This window comes from Urocampus carinirostris, chromosome 3 (genome assembly GCF_059441175.1).
Source record: "Urocampus carinirostris isolate Australia breed hairy pipefish chromosome 3, RoL_Ucar_1.0, whole genome shotgun sequence".
Taxonomy (NCBI): domain Eukaryota; kingdom Metazoa; phylum Chordata; class Actinopteri; order Syngnathiformes; family Syngnathidae; genus Urocampus; species Urocampus carinirostris.
Genome location: NC_142351.1, coordinates 53,228,756 through 53,249,583, shown reverse-complemented (window position 1 = coordinate 53,249,583; position 20,828 = coordinate 53,228,756). Strand labels below are relative to the sequence as shown.

Genomic DNA, 20,828 nt, shown 5'->3' with positions numbered 1-20,828 from the left:
AAGCCTCTAAATAACACGGCGCGCAACTGAAAATGTCAAAATTTCAGGTAAAATTTTTTAAAATATAACCCCTCGCCTGTCAAAGGTTGCCGACCCCTGCTACAGAGTAATCGATTTTTACGCGTGAAATGCAATCCATCTCCAGGATATCAAGAATGTAATGTAATGGTAGTGGTCTGCATTTAACATGTGCCAGTTCAAAACCGGATGTGGCAAACTTTTACGGAAACTGAAATCAAAAGCGATTGTTGGAGCGGATTACTGAAGCACAGACTTCAAATTAAAGCAGCCGTAGACTAAATTACTAGTGTCGAGTAAATATTTTGTTTGTTGTTTGAACTGGGAAAAAGCTGATTTTCAAACATTTTCGACGGACGGTGTGCCTCGGAACTTTTTCATAAATATGTGTACCTTGCTGCAAAAAGGGTTGAAAACACTGAGTTATACGATTAGAATGTACATCCATGTTGTACATTTGGGCTGGTGTAAAATTACAGCTCAGTTGGATACAAAAAAATGTTGTGGGAGTCATTAATCCTGGTGTGGCACACTGATTTACAAGGAAATTTGAAAGTGGCACTCCTCGCTGAGAAGGTTGCTGATCCCTGGTCTAACGCATAAAGCAGTAGTATTGGCAGGTATGCGGACTATTCTGAACATAAACAGTGTAACCTTGCGCTTATCAGTAGGCTACAGCATTTTCTTTAAAAAAGTCAAGACTGCAAAAGACTAGAATTCAACTAGACTCGAGTGGTAATTCTTTCACATACCACTGGAGGGTACTTGAAGTCTACACAGTTCTTTATGTTTACATAAATTGATTATGTTTGGAACCTATCGCCTCATATTGTCATGATTACTGATTCAGGGCACCTGCGGCTGCCCCGGTGGCGCCAACAGCCCTGGTCGCTGATTGGCTCCTTGCCACTGTTTAAACCCCCCGACTCTCTGTTACCGGCGTCCGATCGTTGCGAACCTTCAGCTCCCGCTAAGGCAAGCCTTCCGAACCTGACTCCCTGTTTTTGACTCCTGTACGTTTCCCGGCTTCGACCTGTTTCCGTTTGATCACGTCTCTGCTCCCGCGCCCCGGAATCCCGACCTGCTTTTCTTTCTTGGACACCGCTATCGCTCGCCAGAGAAGTGCCACTTCCGCGTCACGAGCGACCTGCTCCCCACAATCAACCATCACTGGATCGTGGGTGCCAGCTTACGTCTCTTTTCAAATAAAACTAAGAAACTAACGCTATTGGGTTCCCGTCTCCGTTCCTGGTTCTTGACACATATATTTCAAGCATGCAGTTGCACCACATTCTCTGAGTTTTAGATAAATGGGAAAGGTATATTGCCCTTTATTTATGTAGTGCTGTCTAGAAAATAAATGATAAAACCATGTTTTTGTGACTGGCACTATTCGATTGTTTGTAATATGCGACATAATTTAAATGTAAAACAAAACGATTGGTACCAAATCTAAACTCATTTAAAATCAACGGTTCTGAAACATGTATGGTTCAAACTATGTTTAAATAAATTTGCTTGCGTGAAATAAATACATTCAGATTCTTTGCAGTAACGACCAAATCCTCATGGCAGAAAACCTGACTTGTGTATTATATTTTGTGGATAATATAAGTGATGCAGATGGCCTGATGTGGATCTCAAGTTTAGACTCTTTACAAAATGGAAGGGAAATGCACGTCATCATGAATGCTCAAGTGTGATAAAAGGAGAGGGAAGGTCACAGTGACAATGTTGTGAGCAGCAAAGAGGCGAGTCATTTACGCAATTATTAAAAAGTCAGGATTCACCGACACAGAGTCAGGTCACCGCTCAAAATAGCTGTCATTGCCAGATGTGATACTACCAATTATAAAACACATTACTGCTTTCATCTTTGTCAAAAATGTTTTGCCTAAAATGTTCATTTGTCTGAAATGGGCCACACAGTGTATTAACATTCGGAGTTCACACATGGGTAATATTTGAAAAATGTGATTTGGCATTCAGAAGCAGAAGCATGTTGCAGAGCAGCACAACACTTAATAGCAGCTATCTGACATCCAGGGAAGAGAAGGTATGCAAGAAGTCTTTAAAAGCAAAAGCTCACAATTCCCATTTACACAGAAATCAAAGCAAGCCTTAAAAGTAGACTGCCTCAGAAAGTGTACTGAAGAGACTGGTGTGTCCAACTGTTGGGGTACCAACTGTAACTTATTTTGGCACCCCAAAAATTGAGATGTTTGCGTTGCATTTGAACTCTATACAAAAGTTTTAAAACTTACTTCCATAGTACTGTCCAGAGAACCAACACTGTTCCGCCGACCACGCTTCCCTGCACCCCACCAGGAAGAGGAAAATTAACCAAGAGAAGAAGAGAAAGTTTGCATGCACATTAATACAAAATATCCTCCCATGCAAAGTATTTCATAGTGTTGATAGAGTCAGAATACTTCCAGGTGGCAGAACATGACTCGAGTGTTAAAGGTACACTATGTAATCTTTGACCTCTAAATGTTGCTGCACTGCGTTGTGCAACCAAAAGTGTGTGCTAAAAAGCAGAAGAAAGAATAAAAACTACAGAGACACCAAGCAACCACACCGCAACATTTTTATTCTCATTGTTTCGCAAAGCCTTCCACGAGGTTTTTCGTTTTGAGGGAGTACCTTTTGAAGCAAGATGGTGGAAATGTCAGCTCCCTCTAAGTGAACCTCATGTTATGGAAAATAAATACACATTTCTTTACCTACGAGTATTAAAAAAATACACGTTTATTTGATAGTTTGTGTATTTTTGGTTATTTTTTAATCAATATTGTTTTTTAAATGTATCCAGTTTCTGGCCACTATGAGGCGCCAAATAATACAATACGTCCCTTAAATTATTGAGCCTTAACAAAAGGATGCCAAAGCTTGTGTCAACTATACATCGCCAAATCTGACAGATGAGCAAACGTTATTTCTATATATTTTAAAAAAGAATGCTAAAGTGGACTACCCGGTACAAACAAAAAGGTCTTTTGTTTTGATTGTCTCTAAATTACCCAAAAGAAAGAATGTATGAAAGAAAGGTTTGTTTGCTACTGGTGTAATTCGACTCCATGTTTCTGCCGCTTGAAAATAGTTTGAGGTTTATAAAAGCAGAGAATATAATCATTGTCGAAGCCACCCAAAAACATTTTCCACACCTGTCTCAGATAAATCCCTGAGGGATGAGCTAAGGGCAGTGCGTTTGAGGCCTTCGCCGATGGAGCAGTTGTCATCAAAACTGGTTCTTCCCAAGGTACCGTTCATAATGTCGTTCTTCACTCCGCCTCCACCTCCGACCACAGCGCCTGTCAGCAAACTGGGTCGCATAACGCCTTTCTGCTTCTCCAACTCCGCTGCAAATGAAGGCCGGGGGAATTAAAATGAGACGTATTGAAGATTTATATTCATGTCTTCGTATATTCTTACTCAAATTTAGAAGAGTTTGATCACATTTTGTTTTGGAAACAAGGTAGGACCAATTCATCCCTTAGCTGAAATTGACAAGACTTCATTTCAAAACTGTATCTCCGGTTCTCAGACTAATTATGTGAGCTGGACTTGTAATTTGCAAGACCTGCTATTAGCCAATATACACATTTCATTTAAGCAATAAAAGGTGAATGTTATGCTGGGATGGTTATTGTTTTTCCTGCACTAAAAGGCAGGTTTTAAGGCGCACCCCTAAAAATATTATTTCGTCATATATAAGGCACATGGGGCAATAAGGCACATGGAATTAAAACTACTGTAAGAACTACCGTATCTATGGGTGTGTAACACGCTCTAGTCATGTGTAATCGTTCCGCATTTTTAAACGCTTATGGTACATATTAGTGCAACGATAAATCACTTAAAAAATTTTGCTGACCAAAATTTGCGGAATCAAACCCGGGTCGCAGCGGTGAGAGTGCTAAAGCCTTCCCACTACACAGCTAATGAAACAGATAACTACAAAAAGGAATTCGATTTTATTTCATTTTCAGACTATTTTTACTCACTGTGACAGAAATGAATGTTAGCGAATGGAGAAAACAAAAAGTCATCCTAAAAGTTTTAATTAAACACAATATGGCACGACAAAAGAAACAATTTTTTTTTCCAGATTTTGGTCAACGATTTTTTTTCAATTAATCATTGATTGCACAAATCCAGTAGTACACCGTTAAACCGTGAATAGTATCGCACATGAATAAATACCTCATACGAATTAAATCTAATCCACCAGTATTTTGTGGTATATAAGGGGTATGAGGTGCACTTCTAAGTTTCTGGCCAAATTGGGATTTTTACGTGCACCTTATGTATTTAGTATGTGAACTTTGCTAATTCTCAAAGTCAGCCAACAAATCACTTACATTCCACTCTGTATTTCTCCATCTCCTGCACTTCAGCCACGCTCTCCCTGAGGTCACTCACAAAGCGGGTACGGTCTTGCTGACTGGGGGCCATAAAGACGATGAGAACTTTTCTTTCCCCTCCCAAAACGGCAGAGGTCAATTGGATGCCGTGAGGATAATCTAAAGACAGAACAATTAAGTAAACATCTTGATGTGTTGATGGAATGCAACATAAAAGGGATAAGAAGTTTCTTACATGAGTTCTGGAACATGTGAACTTGCATCTCAACTAGGGGAAAAGATTGTCTAAAACTGTATGTCACTGAAGTTTTCTTCTTCTGAAAGATTTTGGTGACCTATGGCAGAAAACAATTTAAAAGTGTAAATTTGCCATGAATTAAACAGTGAGGTCTATTCATGATTCAATGTAATGGGAGGAAATTTAGAAAGAATTCAACTCGAGACACCATTGGATAGTTTTTACACATGAGTGCCTTTGAGCATTGGAAAGTTTAAGGACGGAGGGCAAAAAGGTCACCTTACCACTAACAGGTCGTTAAAGAGAAAAACTTCGCGCTGATGTACTCCTAATCTTTGAGGTCTGTTAGTGTCGGGCACCTCATACAGCTGACAGCAACACACCAGCCTGCGATGGGGAAGGGACAGCACCTAACATGACAAACGAAAAATGGAAAAATTGAAAATTGGAGCTAAAATCTTGGCCCAGAAATGCTCTCGTGTTGAAAGGTATCCCTCACAGGCTTCTTGCCCACCAGCACTCTTTCCACTGCCTGCACTTGAGACACGTGGTCATCATTGGTCCGCAGTTCCCATTTCTGTATCCGCTGGTAGATTCCAACCAGAAGGTCTCGGGGAATATCCTGACCATTATCTACACCTTGGATGAATAAAAAGGCGGGATTGCTTCTTAAGAAAAAAATCAGTATTTTCCGCACTATATCGCACACCAGATTATAGGATGCAACCTCTAAAAAATAGCCTTCCGTGATATTTCCTCATATACGATACACGTCAGACTTTACGGCGCATTGAATGTAAACTATAGTAAGGGTTAGGATTGCACACAGACAAAAAAATAAAACTGCATTGTTTGTCAGTTGGAACATATCACTGATCCCAATTGCATAACATCGGATGCAATGAGAATCAAATGGGACAAGGCCTCTAGGGATAAAGACAGCTCGTGAAAAGACATAAATAAGGTTTGATCTGACCATCACACAATTTTAAGTTAAGTTACCAAATTGTTGATGTGATGATTGGGCCAGGCCACAAGGATATTGTCAGACATTAAACCAGTCTGTGGTACAGAAAAGGTTGGGAACCACTTAAATACAGTATTGTATTGCTGACTCCTTAAGTCTTTGATTCTAAACTAAATGAAGAGAAAGGCATTGTGGGAAGTAATTCCATCCTTCTGAACTAAATGATGAATAATACATGGTGGGAAGTATTTCAGTCGTCCAGAAAGCTATAAAGAAACACATGGCCACACGTATTCAAAACGTAAGTCTTTGATTCAAAAGTCTTTGATTATAAACTAAATGAAGAGAAAGGCATTGTGGGAAGTAAGCTAACAGAAAGACAAGCCATCCAGTATTTTTTTTCTCATTGCTCGGAATTTTTTTCATATAGGAGGATTGAATATCTGCTGATGCTTTTAATCAAAAAGAGCAGCGCATCGACTTCATTTATAAATTAAGATAATATGATACAAAGGTCATTATGCTACAGTTTATATATTGCTTTCTTGCTCTGCCAATCAAATGATAATTTAGATGTAGGTAATTTTCTTGTAAAACTCACTGGATCATAGACAGGGATGATCAGTGTGCTTCTTAGTATATGAAAGATTCTCATTTGCAAGACTTTCTTGAACATGGTTGAGGAACTCCACTGTTATTGCGCGTTGGTAGGTAGATTACAGTTAAAAGGAAAAATAAATATTAAATTTATCTGCATGTAACCCTCATAGAAAAACTTTGGATACCATTATTTGTCAGAATCTGGTCCTCAAGAACTAGAGATCTTCATGCTTTAGAGCAGGGGTCACCAACCTTTTTGAAACAAATAGCTACTTTTTGTTACCTACGGTATTTGTGCAAAGGGTGATACATAGTTTGATACACCTTTCTTAAATAACAACTTATCATGTTATTACTGTCATAGCCAGGTTGTGATTTTTAGAAATAGGGTTTAAAAAGGTATAGTCAACCACAACATCATGCCAGTTAGAAATCAAATTTTCTAGAAGAAAAACAATGACGCATCACTGCTGCTATTATCAGGAACTGTCCGCGGGCTACCCAAGTGTTCGCCCCCTGACACCATAATTGAAACCCCTGCTTTAAAGGTTTCCCCTATAAACACAGATGAACGAAATCAACAAGATCATTAATAAGGTTTCCACACAGTTTGCTAATGAATCAGGTATGAGTCTACAGGGAAGACTCTAAAAATGTTCAGCTAAGACCTTATTGACACCCCTGTAAAGTACATGATGATATGCAAAATTCCCTGTTCAAAAAATGTCTTGTGGATCTTGTTTGGATTTTATAAACAAAAGTGTAACCTCTCAAATTCTTGATGAAGTCCTCCAGCTTCATTTTTCTTTCTGCTTTGACGTTAGGGCTGTACATGTCTGTGTTAAGAAGAATTATGGCGAAGGCCAAGATGAAGATGGTGTCAGGGTTCTGGAACTGCCGCACTAGAACCGGATTACACATGCAGTATCGTTGACTGCATGGGAGACATGAAACACGGTCAGCATAGTTGGACAGCACAAAGCTGCCCTGACCTCGACGCCGGCAAGAGTTCGCACGAGCACACAAACCTGAAGGCCTCGATGAGCCGCTCCACTTTTTGTGCTTCCCCTTGGACTTTAATCTGAGCCTGGAACTTCCTCAGTGCATCATCAAGGTCCATTCCGGAAAAGTCCATCTCATCGACCACACAGCTGGAATGGACACCGTTGCATATTTGAATGTAAAAACAAACAAAAAATTAAATAAACACGTTTTTCTTCCTGCACCCACTCTAAAACATCTTTGTTGAATTGCTTCTGTCGGTTTCCCAGGAACTCTCCGATCATCTGCCTGCTCAGGCCTTTCCTTTCCAAGATGAAACGGGCGATACCAACTGGAGTGTCTGATACAAAGCCTCTCTCGATCAGGTACTGGATTCCTTTCTCTGGTTTCCTGTCATTGAAAGAAACACCAGCTTACTTCAAAGGAGGGGAAAAGGAAAATAATTCACTGCCATCCCTTTTCAGAGCCGTTTTTGCCGGTCCTTAATAATACAACCGATTTACGTGACATGTTACGATTCATCCCAGTAACTTGATCTTCAGTTCAAAGGCTGTTTTGATTCAATCTTTTGGCAAAACGAGCTTAGATGGACTTAAACCAGAGAGAGTAGTCAAATGACCATATTGCATAAATAACTATGTAATCACATTAACTCTTTTAGCCTACTTGAAGGGAATAACTGTTGACAGTTTTAAGAATGGTAGGAAATATATTTAAACACATATGAGGTTTTGTGTGGGGTACAAGATTAAATTGTCATTTCTACCTGTTGCGTTTTCAGTTCGTCCATAACAATCCTGAAGCTATGAAATGTCACAATTAGGGCAGTCGAACAACTGTTGCATTATTTGGCCCATTGGATCTTATTTTGGGACAGGAACATTGAACGGAATATGACATGGGGCCCAAGATGTGTGCGTGCGAAAAATTGTGTAAAATCCAGTTGAAAAATTAAGTAAACCTAACAATGTCTCATCTCATCTCATCTCATTAGCCGTACCGCTTATCCTCATTAGGGTCGCGGGGGGGCTGGAGCCCATCCCAGCCATCTTCGGGCAGTGGGCAGGGGACACCCTGAACTGGTTGCCAGCCAATCGCAGGGCACACGGGGACAGACAACTCATTCGCTCATTCACACCTAGGGACAATTTGGACCGGCCAATTCACCTGAAATGCATGTTTTTGGAATGTGGGAGGAAACCGGAGTGCCCGGAGGAAACCCACGCAAGCACGGGGAGAACATACAAACTCCGCACAGAAAGTATGGAGCTGGATTTGAACCCACGACAGGTTCCCATGACATGAACTGTGCCGCACAAGCGCTAACCACTGCGCCGCCGTGCTGCCCACCTAACAATGTTTTCAAGTAAAATGTTCTCCAACAAAGGGCAAATCATTTTGCACATTTTAGGAATTATTTTCATTATTCATAAAAAAAAAGTAATAATCCAAATCAGATAAAAAGGAATAAGGACTATTGTAGATACAATGGATATTCAGCGTCGCCTGAAAATGGTGAAAGTAGGAAAATACAGTCCAAAGGACAACCCAAACCCCCAAAAAGATTAAAAAGAAGAGTTTATTCGATTGCATATAGGAAATGCACGTACTAGCACGCGCCACATAAGGAACTTGACGGATGATGCAATGGTGACTTAAGCCAGAAGATGGCGTCAGCGAGTGTAAAAGCTCCAAATTCTGAACAGCACCTTTAAGCCTTTATTACTCATGCATCCAAATATTCACTATGTTGTTATCACAGTATGTTATGTTGTGACAATATAGACCAGGGATCTCAAATGCGGTGGTGCCTGTAGGCTCTAGGGTGCCCCTTTAAGAACAGCTGAGGTGCCCGTGGACCAGTTCTGAAAATAGCTCACCAGTGCAGGGTCATTGTGAGTTTCTAGTAAAACGATTTTTTTTTTAGTTGACAGAGTCTATAAAACCCTAATTCCAATAAATAACATGGTGATAAGATAAGTTGTTGTTTTAGAAATACATTTTCAAATGGGTGTCCATTGTGCTTACTGCTTGGTAACAAAAGTAGCTCTCAGACCCCTGTTATATATATAGTTCTAATTTTCCTTCTTAACTGTTAGATTTTGGTTGACTCTTACTTGTTGAAGAGGTTGAGGCCTATGCGGTACTGTCGCCTTTGTACGACATCGCTGTTGAAGGGTGGAGAGTCCCAGCTATTACGACTTTCTCTTTGATAGGTCTGCTTGCCAAGAGGAGTCAGAGGTTCCTGGAGGCTGTCCTGAGATGAGGAACCAGAGCTGCAGTTGACTGTCTCGTTGGAGTTGGTGGTGGAGTTAAGAGAGTCGTTGTCTTCATCCGAGCAACACTGTCGCTCCAACCCACCCGAGGGCAGCGCTGTGGAGGAGGAGGACGACAGAGGAGTGGTAGGGGGCTGCTGGGGAGATGAAGACGATGAGGGCGTATCAGGGTATTGATGGTGGTGGATGGAGTGGTGGTGATGATGGTGGTGGTGGTTGTGGTGGTGCGATGCCACCTGGTGGGGGATGTGCGTGGGGATGGTCCTACCCGCCGCTCGTGTCTGACCCTGAGCGGCCCCTGCGGTTGTCGAGCGGGAGCCTGTGTTGGGGGAGTGTTTGAGGGTACCCTGGGGGGAACCTACAGTTTCTTGCTCATACACCAGCTGTCTGGTAAGAGAACCCCGGTCCGAACGGTCGCTCATGTCAACTGAGCTGTCGCTGGGTGGCTCAATGGTGAGGAGAGGCAGGTGCGACCCTCTCAGCCGGTAGTCCCGGCACTCGGTGCATGGCGTGCTTCGCCGACTGTTGCTGCTGCCACCACCTTCCGTGTCCCTGCTGTCTTCACGGCACCCGACGCCCCCCGAGGGGCCCCAGTATTCCGTGTCAGTGCTGCTGGGGGCCCGGTCGGGGGAGAGCGGCGAGGATGGCATTCCATCGTCCATGTAAAGCGTGACGTCGCTGTACGAAGTGGCTGTGCTGTCGCCGTGCATGCTGAGTCCTCCTCCGACCCCCCTGGCTCTTTCTCCCAGACCACGTCGGGAGGAGGGATTGCTGCTGCTGCTCCAAATACAGTCTCCGAAATCTTCGCTGAGACCGCCAACCACCCTGCTGCCTTCTTGGGAGTCATTGCGACCTGTGTGGCAGGTCAGGGCATCGTCTATCGAATCAGCCAAAGACTTGACCTGAGCAAATTTCAAAGGCAGCAGTTAGTGGGACAACATTTTTTAAAAAGAAGCATTTAATTCAGGCAAACTCAGTTTGGCACGGGGGCCGGATCCAGACTTTATGTTGTCAGGTGGGTTGGATCAGTAAAAAATGTCAACGCCAAATATATTCTTTGTTTTTCAGTACAATGCTTTATCTTTCAGCCTACTTTTGTAGCCTACCCGACAAATTATCATCCTAGATGATAAAGGATCTTTTATAAGCACTACTACTACTGGGACGCAAACAGAGGCGTGACCAAACTTGTCTGAGTCACATGAGTTAGATCATCTGATGTTGCGAGACTGGAAACACTCGAACCCAGGACACATCACTGAAGATGCGTCCAAGTGACGTTTCTTTCAAGAGCTACAGTGTATAACTAGCGCCCTCATAAACTTACGATACGGATTAGAACAATGATTAATCAGTCGAAAAGCATCGCTAACTGTATTCGCATAACATTGGACTTAGGGAATCGAACTAGGATCGTGGTGGTGAGTGTCACGGTCGCCATGACGACCAGTATGCCACGCCCCGAACTCAAGCTGAAGCAGATCAGCTGATTGCTGTTCTGCTTTTTAAGGCTGGATTTTGGGTTTGGCGGGTGCTGGTTCATTACTCTTATACACAATCCCGGTCTGTTATGCTTGTCCTGTTTTAGTCTGTTATGCCTTGTCCTGTTGAGTTCGTGCCGGAGGAACTCTGTATTGTTCTGTTTTGCCTCGGAGTATTGGGCGACTTTTATTTTGTAAAATAAAACTTATGGATCGTCAACGCATTTGAGTTCTCCCTTCATGCCTCCTGCCTCCGTTCTGGTCCGGTCCCCTTCCACGCCACCACGCACTCGTGACAGAATGAACCAGCCAACAAATAGAACTCAGCGAACGATCCCAGCGCGACTTGGGAGAGCTGGAGAGCGCAGTTCGGCAGGCGCCTACTGAGTTGGCCTTCCCTGCCCGTTCGAACCACGGCCCCGCCCGTCGTGGCCCTTGCTGTGCCTCGAATGGGGTCCCGGGAAGAATTGACGCCTGCCTGTTCGACTCTCATGCCTGCCTGCCCGACTCCCGTGCCGATTGCCTGCTATTCCGTCTCCCCTGCGTGCCAGCCCGACTCCGACTCTGCTGCCCGTCGGGCCGACTCCGACTCCGCTGCCCGTCGGGCCGACTCCGACTCCGCTGCCCGTCGGGCCGACTCCGCTCCTCCTGTTTTGTCTGTTTTGATTTTGACCCTCTCATGTCTTGCCTGTTCTGATTCCGCCTGTCCTGTCTGAATCGCCACTTCTGAACCTGAACCCCTGAGCCTGACTCTTCTGCATCTGACCCCCCTGAGTGCGACTCTTCTGCATCTGACCCCCCTGAGTGCGACTCTTCTGCATCTGACCCCCCTGAGTGCGACTCTTCTGCATCTGACCCCCCTGAGTGCGACTCTTCTGCATCTGACCCCCCTGAGTGCGACTCTTCTGCATCGGCCCCCCCTGAGTGCGACTCTTCTGCATCTGACCCCCCTGAGTGCGACTCTTCTGCATCGGCCCCCCCTGAGTGCGACTCTTCTGCATCTGACCCCCCTGAGTGCGACTCTTCTGCATCGGCCCCCCCTGAGTGCGACTCTTCTGCATCGGCCCCCCCTGAGTGCGACTCTTCTGCATCGGCCCGACCTGAGTGCGACTCTTCTGCATCGGCCCGACCTGAGTGCGACTCTTCTGCATCGGCCTGACCTGAGTGCGACTCTTCTGCATCGGCCTGACCTGAGTGCGACTCTTCTGCATCGGCCTGTCCTGAGTGCGACTCTTCTGCATCGGCCTGACCTGAGTGCGACTCTTCTGCATCGGCCTGTCCTGAGTGCGACTCTTCTGCATCGGCCTGTCCTGAGTGCGACTCTTCTGCATCGGCCTGTCCTGAGTGCGACTCTTCTGCATCGGCCTGTCCTGAGTGCGACTCTTCTGCATCGGCCTGTCCTGAGTGCGACTCTTCTGCATCGGCCTGTCCTGAGTATCTGTCCTGTTCTCGTCGGTTCTGCCTGTCTGTCATCCCCTGTCCAGTTGGCCACCAGACCCCCCCTGCCGAGCGCCGATTCCGATCCGCCCGACGCAGATGGCGCCTGCCTCTCCCCGTTCCTGCGTGTTCGGAGGAGGGAGCAGGGTTGCCCCAATCGCGATCGTCAACATTCCGGGGCGCGAGGTAGTAATTTTTTCTTTTTTGGGACCTCGGGAGCTGTCCCTTAAGAGGGGGGCTCTGTCACGGTCGCCATGACGACCAGTATGCCACGCCCCCGAACTCAAGCTGAAGCAGATCAGCTGATTGCTGTTCTGCTATTTAAGGCTGGATTTTGGGTTTGGCGGGTGCTGGTTCATTACTCATTATTCACAATCCCGGTCTGTTATGCCTTGTCCTGTTTTAGTCTGTTATGCTTTGTCCTGTTTTAGTCTGTTATGCCTTGTCCTGTTGAGTTCGTGCCGGAGGAACTCTGTATTGTTCTGTTTTGCCTCGGAGTATTGGGCGACTTTTATTTTATTAAATAAAACCTATGGATCGTCAACGCATTTGAGTTCTCCCTTCATGCCTCCTGCCTCCGTTCTGGTCCGGTCACCTTCCACGCCACCACGTCTCGTGACAGAATGAACCAGCCAACAAATAGAACTCAGCGAACGATCCCAGCGCGACTTGGGGAGAGCTGGAGAGCGCAGTTCGGCAGGCGCCTACTGAGTTGGCCTTCCCTGCCCGTTCGAACCACGGCCCCGCCCGTCGTGGCCCTTGCTGTGCCTCGAATGGGGTCCCGGGAAGAATTGACGCCTGCCTGTTCAACTCTCATGCCTGCCTGCCCGACTCCCGTGCCGATTGCCTGCTATTCCGTCTCCCCAGCGTGCCAGCCCGACTCCGACTCTGCTGCCCGTCGGGCCGACTCCGACTCTGCTGCCCGTCGGGCCGACTCCGACTCTGCTGCCCGTCGGGCCGACTCCGACTCCGCTGCCCGTCGGGCCGACTCCGACTCCGCTGCCTGCCAGTCCGACTCCGCTCCTCCTGTTTTGTCTGTTCTGATTTTGACTCTCTCATGTCTTGTCTGTTCTGATTTTGACTCTCTTATGTCTTGTCTGTTCTGATTTTGACTCTCTTATGTCTTGTCTGTTCTGATTTTGACTCTCTCATGTCTTGTCTGTTTTGATTTTGACCCTCTCATGTCTTGCCTGTTCTGATTCCGCCTGTCCTGTCTGAATCGCCACTCTGAACCCGAACCCCCTGAGTCTGACTCTTCTGAACCTGAACCCCCAGAGTCTGACTCTTCTGAACCTGAACCCCCAGAGTGCGACTCTTCTGCATCGGCCTGACCTGAGTGCGACTCTTCTGCATCGGCCTGACCTGAGTGCGACTCTTCTGCATCGGCCTGACCTGAGTGCGACTCTTCTGCATCGGCCTGACCTGAGTGCGACTCTTCTGCATCGGCCTGACCTGAGTGCGACTCTTCTGCATCGGCCTGACCTGAGTGCGACTCTTCTGCATCGGCCTGACCTGAGTGCGACTCTTCTGCATCGGCCTGACCTGAGTGCGACTCTTCTGTAGAGGCCTGACCTGAGTGCGACTCTTCTGTAGAGGCCTGACCTGAGTGCGACTCTTCTGTAGAGGCCTGTCCTGAGTGCGACTCTTCTGTAGAGGCCTGTCCTGTTTATCTGTCCTGTTTTTGCCTGTCCTGTTTATCTGTCCTGTTCTCGTCGGTTCTGCCTGTCTGTCATCCCCTGTCCAGTTGGCCACCAGACCCCCCCTGCCGAGCGCCGATTCCGATCCGCCCGACGCAGATGGCGCCTGCCTCTCCCCGTTCCTGCGTGTTCGGAGGAGGGAGCAGGGTTGCCCCAATCGCGATCGTCAACATTCCGGGGCGCGAGGTAGTAATTTTTTCTTTTTTGGGACCTCGGGAGCTGTCCCTTAAGAGGGGGGCTCTGTCACGGTCGCCATGACGACCAGTATGCCACGCCCCGAACTCAAGCTGAAGCAGATCAGCTGATTGCTGTTCTGCTTTTTAAGGCTGGATTTTGGGTTTGGCGGGTGCTGGTTCATTACTCTTATACACAATCCCGGTCTGTTATGCTTGTCCTGTTTTAGTCTGTTATGCCTTGTCCTGTTGAGTTCGTGCCGGAGGAACTCTGTATTGTTCTGTTTTGCCTCGGAGTATTGGGCGACTTTTATTTTGTAAAATAAAACTTATGGATCGTCAACGCATTTGAGTTCTCCCTTCATGCCTCCTGCCTCCGTTCTGGTCCGGTCCCCTTCCACGCCACCACGCACTCGTGACAGGTGAGAGCACCATCACCTAACTACTAAACCACTGGTGATACAGAAGACAAATGAGAGGCATTCAATTTTATCTCACAATCACACTATTTTTACTCACGGTGTTAGAAACAAATGTCGGAGAAAGGAGAAAACAGAAAGCCGTCCAAGAAAAGCACGACAAAGGGAAACAGCTCTTTGGTGTATATGATGACGAATCTGAGTATCACAATGAAAATCTTACATCTTTTCAAAATCGATCTTCGTTCAATTCTCATGGCTCATGAAATATTCCTGTTCCATTAATGATGGCCCACACACTCACTGAATTTTAAGTTAAGCGATTCAGAAATGTTATTGAAAGGGTAAGATGCTATAGAAATTGACAGCACAAACTAGTAAATATCACTTAGGTTAGATATTTTTTTTACATTTCTTGGTTTAATACAACCTGCTTTAGCTCCCTTGTGAGACATAAGAACCATCTGACTTCTGTAATTCTGCCATCCTGTCCATCTTTCAATGCAAATTCAAAATTCAACTTTTCAGATAAAATGGTCTGCCCCCTTTTTTTTAAACTGTGCTTTGTTTTCGTTTTTGGATTTATTATCTTTTTTCATTGAGATCACTGTTTTAACTTTGTGTACAGCGACTCTGGATGTTCTGAAAGACGCTTTGAAATAAAATGTATTATTAATTAAAAAAAAAAACATTAATTTACGGTTCCAAGATTTACAAAACAAAAGAAGCAGCAGACCTGTTTGCCAAAGGACTCCTCCAAATGGGTGTAGTCTCCAGGATGATTTTCGTCCAGAGAATGAGGAGGTCCGATGGCCACACTGTGCGTGAAGTTGGTTTGCGTCTGTGCCGGCTGCTGAGGCTGGCGTTCGTCGAAAGAATACTGAAGCCTCATATTGGACAGGATTATGCGACGCGTCAAGCGACTCTCTGAAGCAGAGCTTCGAAGCCGTTCAAAATTCTTGTTCATTCGGTACTGCCTGAACGCTGTTTGGATGGTCCTGGCTGCCCTTCGACTCACGAATGAGCCGCCATACTTTCTCTCTAGCATTTCCACCTGGGGGGATTACAAACATCATTGACTACTTGACAGCATAGGAAGTGGTGCCCCTACGACTTAATAAGTTATGGAATCTGTCACTGCATGTAGTAGGGTGGTCCTTATTTTGGAAATTGTAATTTTGTGTCAGCGAAGGTCTGAATATGGTGTAAAACCACAAGATCACCCTTCCTGTAAAGTTTCACATTGATCAGACATATGAAAAAGGTGTATCGAAGCCATTTTGGTACAGTAGTCTAATAGGGTGGTCTTTATATATAGAATTTCTAAAATTAATATTTTGTCAAGCAAAAGCCTGAATATAGTGTGAAATCATAAGAAAACATATCTTGTGAAGTTTCATAGAAGCATTCAGAGCTGTGCTTTGTTTTTTGTTTTGGTTTAAAAAGTGTGTTTGAAATTTGGGTTCAAAGACTCAAATAGGGTGTAAAACATTTAAAAAAAAACATGCATGTCACATTGGTGTGGTGAACTGTATTTCAATATTACATTTTTTTATCATTAATGTTGCTCCAACTCAGATGTTATCTGTGCCAAGCCAAGTATTAGGGTTAAAAAGTATGACAACTGCAGGTGCAACAAGAAATGAAAGAAGGTCTGGCTCATCTGCCTTTGTAGGGATCTTGTCCATCTTTCAAAACAAGAACACCTCCACCACTAGGTTTGCTGCTTCCTTGACCGTCTTCTTTCTTTAGTAGTGGAAGTGAAAGAACCGACTCAGTACTTCCATGCTTTCCTATCATCAGCAGGGGTTTCATCTGACCAATGACCAATTTTAGTTTTCTCTTAGAGGGAGGCCATGAACATTATCAGAACCTGCCAGTCCAAGTGTGGAATAGAGGATTTTTCGATTAAACCACTAATATTACATTTTTCTCATATCCTGCCTTTTTGGTATATAAGTGATTCCCAGCCATTTTGACTACACATACATTAGCATTGAATAAGATCTGATTAATTCGATTTTTTTATCATACCAAACAAAATATCTATTTTAAGAAGCCTAGAAAGTCCTAGTATTAAGTCATAGGAAACCCTGGGATCGGAAAGAAAAGCTTGTGCCGCCCGAAAAGTTATTTATTTATGAGACGATTTGATGTTGTGCCTAGGTGAAAAGTCACAAACAACTTTGGCGCAACAAGGTTTGCTGACTAGTTAAAATGTTATATTTTGGGATTTTTATGTTGTTTTGTGAAGCAGAAAAAGTGAAGTACCAGTATTTCACCGTTAGATGGCATAGTCTCACAGGTCAGAGAAGGGTGCTTGGGCCAAGTCTCACGGGACCTCACGTGATTTAACGAGACTTGTTCAATAAATCACTCTTAATGTCAACAAGTAAATGGTGTCGTGTGAGACTGACATTTACCATCTATTTTGCAGATTAGGTAAAACAATATATATATATATATATATATATATATATATATATATATAAAACAAATGTGTAACACCAGCTGGAGCTAGACCATCCACCTGTGTCCCGTTACACAACCAAAAACGGAAGATAAAAAATTTAGATAAAAACTCAAGGGAGCATAGTTCGGCTGAAATGCAGGAAAACATTTAGGGCAAATAGTTAATACTTTTCCTATGAAATCTGTAAGGTATACGCTGCCCGAGAGGGACACCCAGGCCGAGGGGGCGTCCCTCAACTTTAGTATCGGCTCATGGACACTTTCAGTCACCTTAAGAACAATAACAAGAACATTTAGCATCGCATTTATTACCTTTTTATCCTGGAGATCTGTGGAGAGTTCGTAACTGTCAGAAAGAGCCTTGCATCTCTTGTTCTCCTCTTCCTCCTGCTTGCGAAGGGCGAGGCTGGCAGGTTGGTGGCGCGTCCGCAGGGCCCAGGCCAAGGTGGCTGAATTAGAGGCGGTCACGCATGAAGGGGCCCTGGGGCCCGTCACACCGCTGGTTCTATCACCGTAGCGCTCTGAGCCATGCGAGTAGGGCGTTTGGGTGAAAGGACTGTCCTTGCGAGTGCTTGTCTCCCCTGGACACTGCGACTCCACTTCCACACTACAGGAAAAAAAAAATGCTTGCATATTTTGACAGCATTTGGACAATGAACTTGTACAGGATTGCGTCTCAAAAATAGAATATTGCGATAAAATTATTTATTGTCTGTAATGCAGTTAGAAAAACAACAATGTCATAAGTTCTGGATTAATGATTTTATCTTCGAAATGTCCTTGCACCATCAGACTGGCAATTTGTAATTCCAGTGTGCTTTTCTCATGTTACAATGAAATTCCATTCTATTCAAAAGTTAAAAAGGCTGGGAGTATTTCAATTTATTTGTAATGAATCTAGAATGTAAAAAATTCGTTTTCCCAAGGCATTTACTTTTGCTCATTTTATGAATTATTTTAGTTTTTTTTTTTTGACAAAAACAATATCAAAATGTAGTAAAACTTAAAAGAACAGGTCAAAGTAATCCATTCATAATCTTTAAATATCTTATTATCTTTTGACCCACAGTGACAACAAATGACAGGAAAAACTCTCCTACTCTCAATTATAGTAACACATAATAATTTAAGTTAAAAAAAAACAAAACAACTAGAACATTTTCGTTTGAGAACATTTCCCTTGAGAATTTTTATTGGGGGAAAAAAACGGGTATTGGCTGAAAAAAGGGTTGCAAAACACTGAACTGAAGGGTAAAAATTGGTTTAAAAATACAAAACTATGTTTCCGCCCGGTCTCGAACCGGGGACCTTTCGCGTGTTAGGCGAACGTGATAACCACTACACTACGGAAACGGTGTGAGGTACCCATCCGTTACGGTTTATAAATCTGAGTGATCCGGAGATATAGAGGGGACATACAAGGATATTGAAATTGTACACATACAATTGTCTTTATTAATGCCTTACCACCATATTAGCATGATGCTAAAGTATGTTAGCAGAAGCTTTAACAGACAACTTAAACTCTTAATAATATCTGCATACCTTTTCTTTTGACACGTTTCTGCTCTCGTTTTTTTCTCCCTTTTTTATCGGTCTGATCGACAAACAATCCCATTACATCAACTTTTGTCAAAGTTGTCTTCAAATCTACTAAAGCCAATCAACCTGTCTACAAGTAATGACACGATTATATTTCAAATTCTATACATTTTTTGACATAAACCAATCCGCTACATGTTGAGTACTGTATATGTCTACCCTTGTTATTTTTTCTGAGGTAGAACAGACAAATTATATTAATATATTTTTTGCATTATCAAAGATACGAGTGCATTAATTCAAAGTGAAAATGTGCGTGAAATATTTGGACTCCGAGCACAGCATCTGAAAATAAAATAGTATCAAAAGTGAATTCTTGCCTTGTTTGTTTGTGAAATGCACTGCACAGGCCCAACCAATTTGTATTGAAACGTAACTTGAATAATGACGATGCAGTAGCTTTTCATGTGAATTTGTACTGGCTAGTAAGCTAATATACCTTTCAACCTACACGGCTCCATGCCCTTAAAAAATGTTGTATTTTCCCTTACAAAATACCAAAAAATCTTTAACCATATTTTTTTTTTTCAAACATGTTTATTTATGTAGTTTAACATGTTATATTGTACACATGTTTCGTTATATCATATATATTGTTAATTAACATTTTGTTGTAAGATACTGAGTTGCTCAACATGAATGAGGTTCATTATAAAAAAAGTTCAAAAATGAAGTAGCTTGGACGTTCACTGTAGAAGGAAAAATACATGCAAATATAACAATAGATTTTCTTATTCAAATTATGAATTCATTTTCTGCATTAAATTATTGTTGGTAATATCCTGATTAAAGGGATAACCACAAACCTGTCTTTTTTTCATTTTCTCCTTTTATACTTCCTTTTTTTCTTAACTTCTTTATACAACATAATAATTCGTAATATATTTCATCAAAGCAAGTGAGCCGTTTGAGAGCCGGCTCTCTTTAATGAGTTGAGCCGAAAAAGCCGGCTCTCTAAAAAGAGACGGACTTCCTTTCACTACATAACTACCACATGAAATCCGAGGCGGCAGACGCATGCGCACAGTAGCATCAAACCGCCCGCTTTGTTTGCAACGAAAAAAACGATACCGAGATAGCAGCGAACTTGTTTGACTTGATTGATTTGCCGTTTCGTGATAGTCGGTGAATACCGGATGGTACCCATAATTGACAAATTTGCTTTTTTCCATACAGATTTTCTTGTACGTCATACATGTCTTAAAATGCATAACAAACGTAATTTGTACAGCAAAAACGTACAGGTTGACAGGTATGTAATATTGTAACAGTAATCACTCTCCATTTGATTTTTGAGCAATCAGATTGTCGGGACTAATAGTTTTACAAGCCGCACATGGAAAAAGCAAATACATTTATTTTAGTTGACAAAAAAAATACAGGATACTTCTAGTTTTATAGTTGAACACTTTTCTTGTATTTATAATTCTTCCTTCTTGGCTCCTTAAATAGAAAAATTCAAAAGGGGGAGTTACATGGTTGCTGTTGGACCTTTTGTGGGTGGTAAGGCAGTTGTTCGGATGGAAATGTTGTTGCCATGGCAATGTATTGACCGTTATCACTATCGAAGTGGGTGTTGAAAGAAGCTCTCTACAGGTTGTGAAAGAACGCTTTGGCAGACACCGTCCAAATGCCTTAAAAGGAGTGAAGCTTAAGTGTGGCTTATTTTCTTGTCTCGTGCATAAAAGGGAAAGATTGGACATCGGGCAGATGGTAATTCTGTTCTGCTGAATCATGTAACCCTTGGGGATCAACAGGCCTGTTTGTGAGTGTTTGTTATTTCTCTATGTAATCAGCCTATCTAAAAAAAGTAAAGTAGCTTTTGATTGTCTCAACCTCTCTCTGAGAGTTAAAAGCATTGGTATTATAAATCCAGTGACACCGGACGGCAAGCTCAACACAGCTGGGGAGTAACACATTTAGTTACGACTATTATAATTTGCACGGTGAACTGAGCGCAAACGGCTATAAGTAAAATTGTCCAGGGGGAGTCAGATCTTTCTCATGGCACCTGTGCTTCTTATTCAATTTTTAAGCTACATCCAAGAAAAACAAGCCGATGAATGACAACTGTTGTGA

At 43.4% G+C, this 20,828-nt stretch overlaps 1 protein-coding gene and 1 non-coding gene across 3 annotated transcripts in view; both read right to left on the bottom strand.

The window, feature by feature from the left end:
* The window catches only part of iqsec2b (IQ motif and Sec7 domain ArfGEF 2b), a 74,898-nt gene that overhangs the window by 5,724 nt on the left and 48,346 nt on the right, over positions 1-20,828 (bottom strand). Inside the window, exons 2-13 of one of the 2 annotated variants that reach the window (XM_088332440.1) lie at positions 17,460-17,754; positions 15,412-15,729; positions 9,310-10,370; positions 7,421-7,582; positions 7,219-7,341; positions 6,958-7,124; positions 5,123-5,262; positions 4,908-5,033; positions 4,621-4,720; positions 4,383-4,544; positions 3,186-3,380; positions 2,283-2,332 (exon numbers count right to left, since the gene is read on the bottom strand). In XM_088332440.1, coding sequence (XP_088188566.1) covers positions 2,283-2,332; positions 3,186-3,380; positions 4,383-4,544; positions 4,621-4,720; positions 4,908-5,033; positions 5,123-5,262; positions 6,958-7,124; positions 7,219-7,341; positions 7,421-7,582; positions 9,310-10,370; positions 15,412-15,729; positions 17,460-17,754 — 2,899 coding nt within the window. The remainder of the gene's footprint in view (positions 1-2,282; positions 2,333-3,185; positions 3,381-4,382; positions 4,545-4,620; positions 4,721-4,907; positions 5,034-5,122; positions 5,263-6,957; positions 7,125-7,218; positions 7,342-7,420; positions 7,583-9,309; positions 10,371-15,411; positions 15,730-17,459; positions 17,755-20,828) is intronic. The other variant, XM_088332441.1, reaches the window with a different exon arrangement.
* Positions 18,428-18,500, bottom strand: trnav-aac (transfer RNA valine (anticodon AAC)). Its single transcript has one exon. It is a non-coding gene; the product is annotated as a tRNA-Val (tRNA).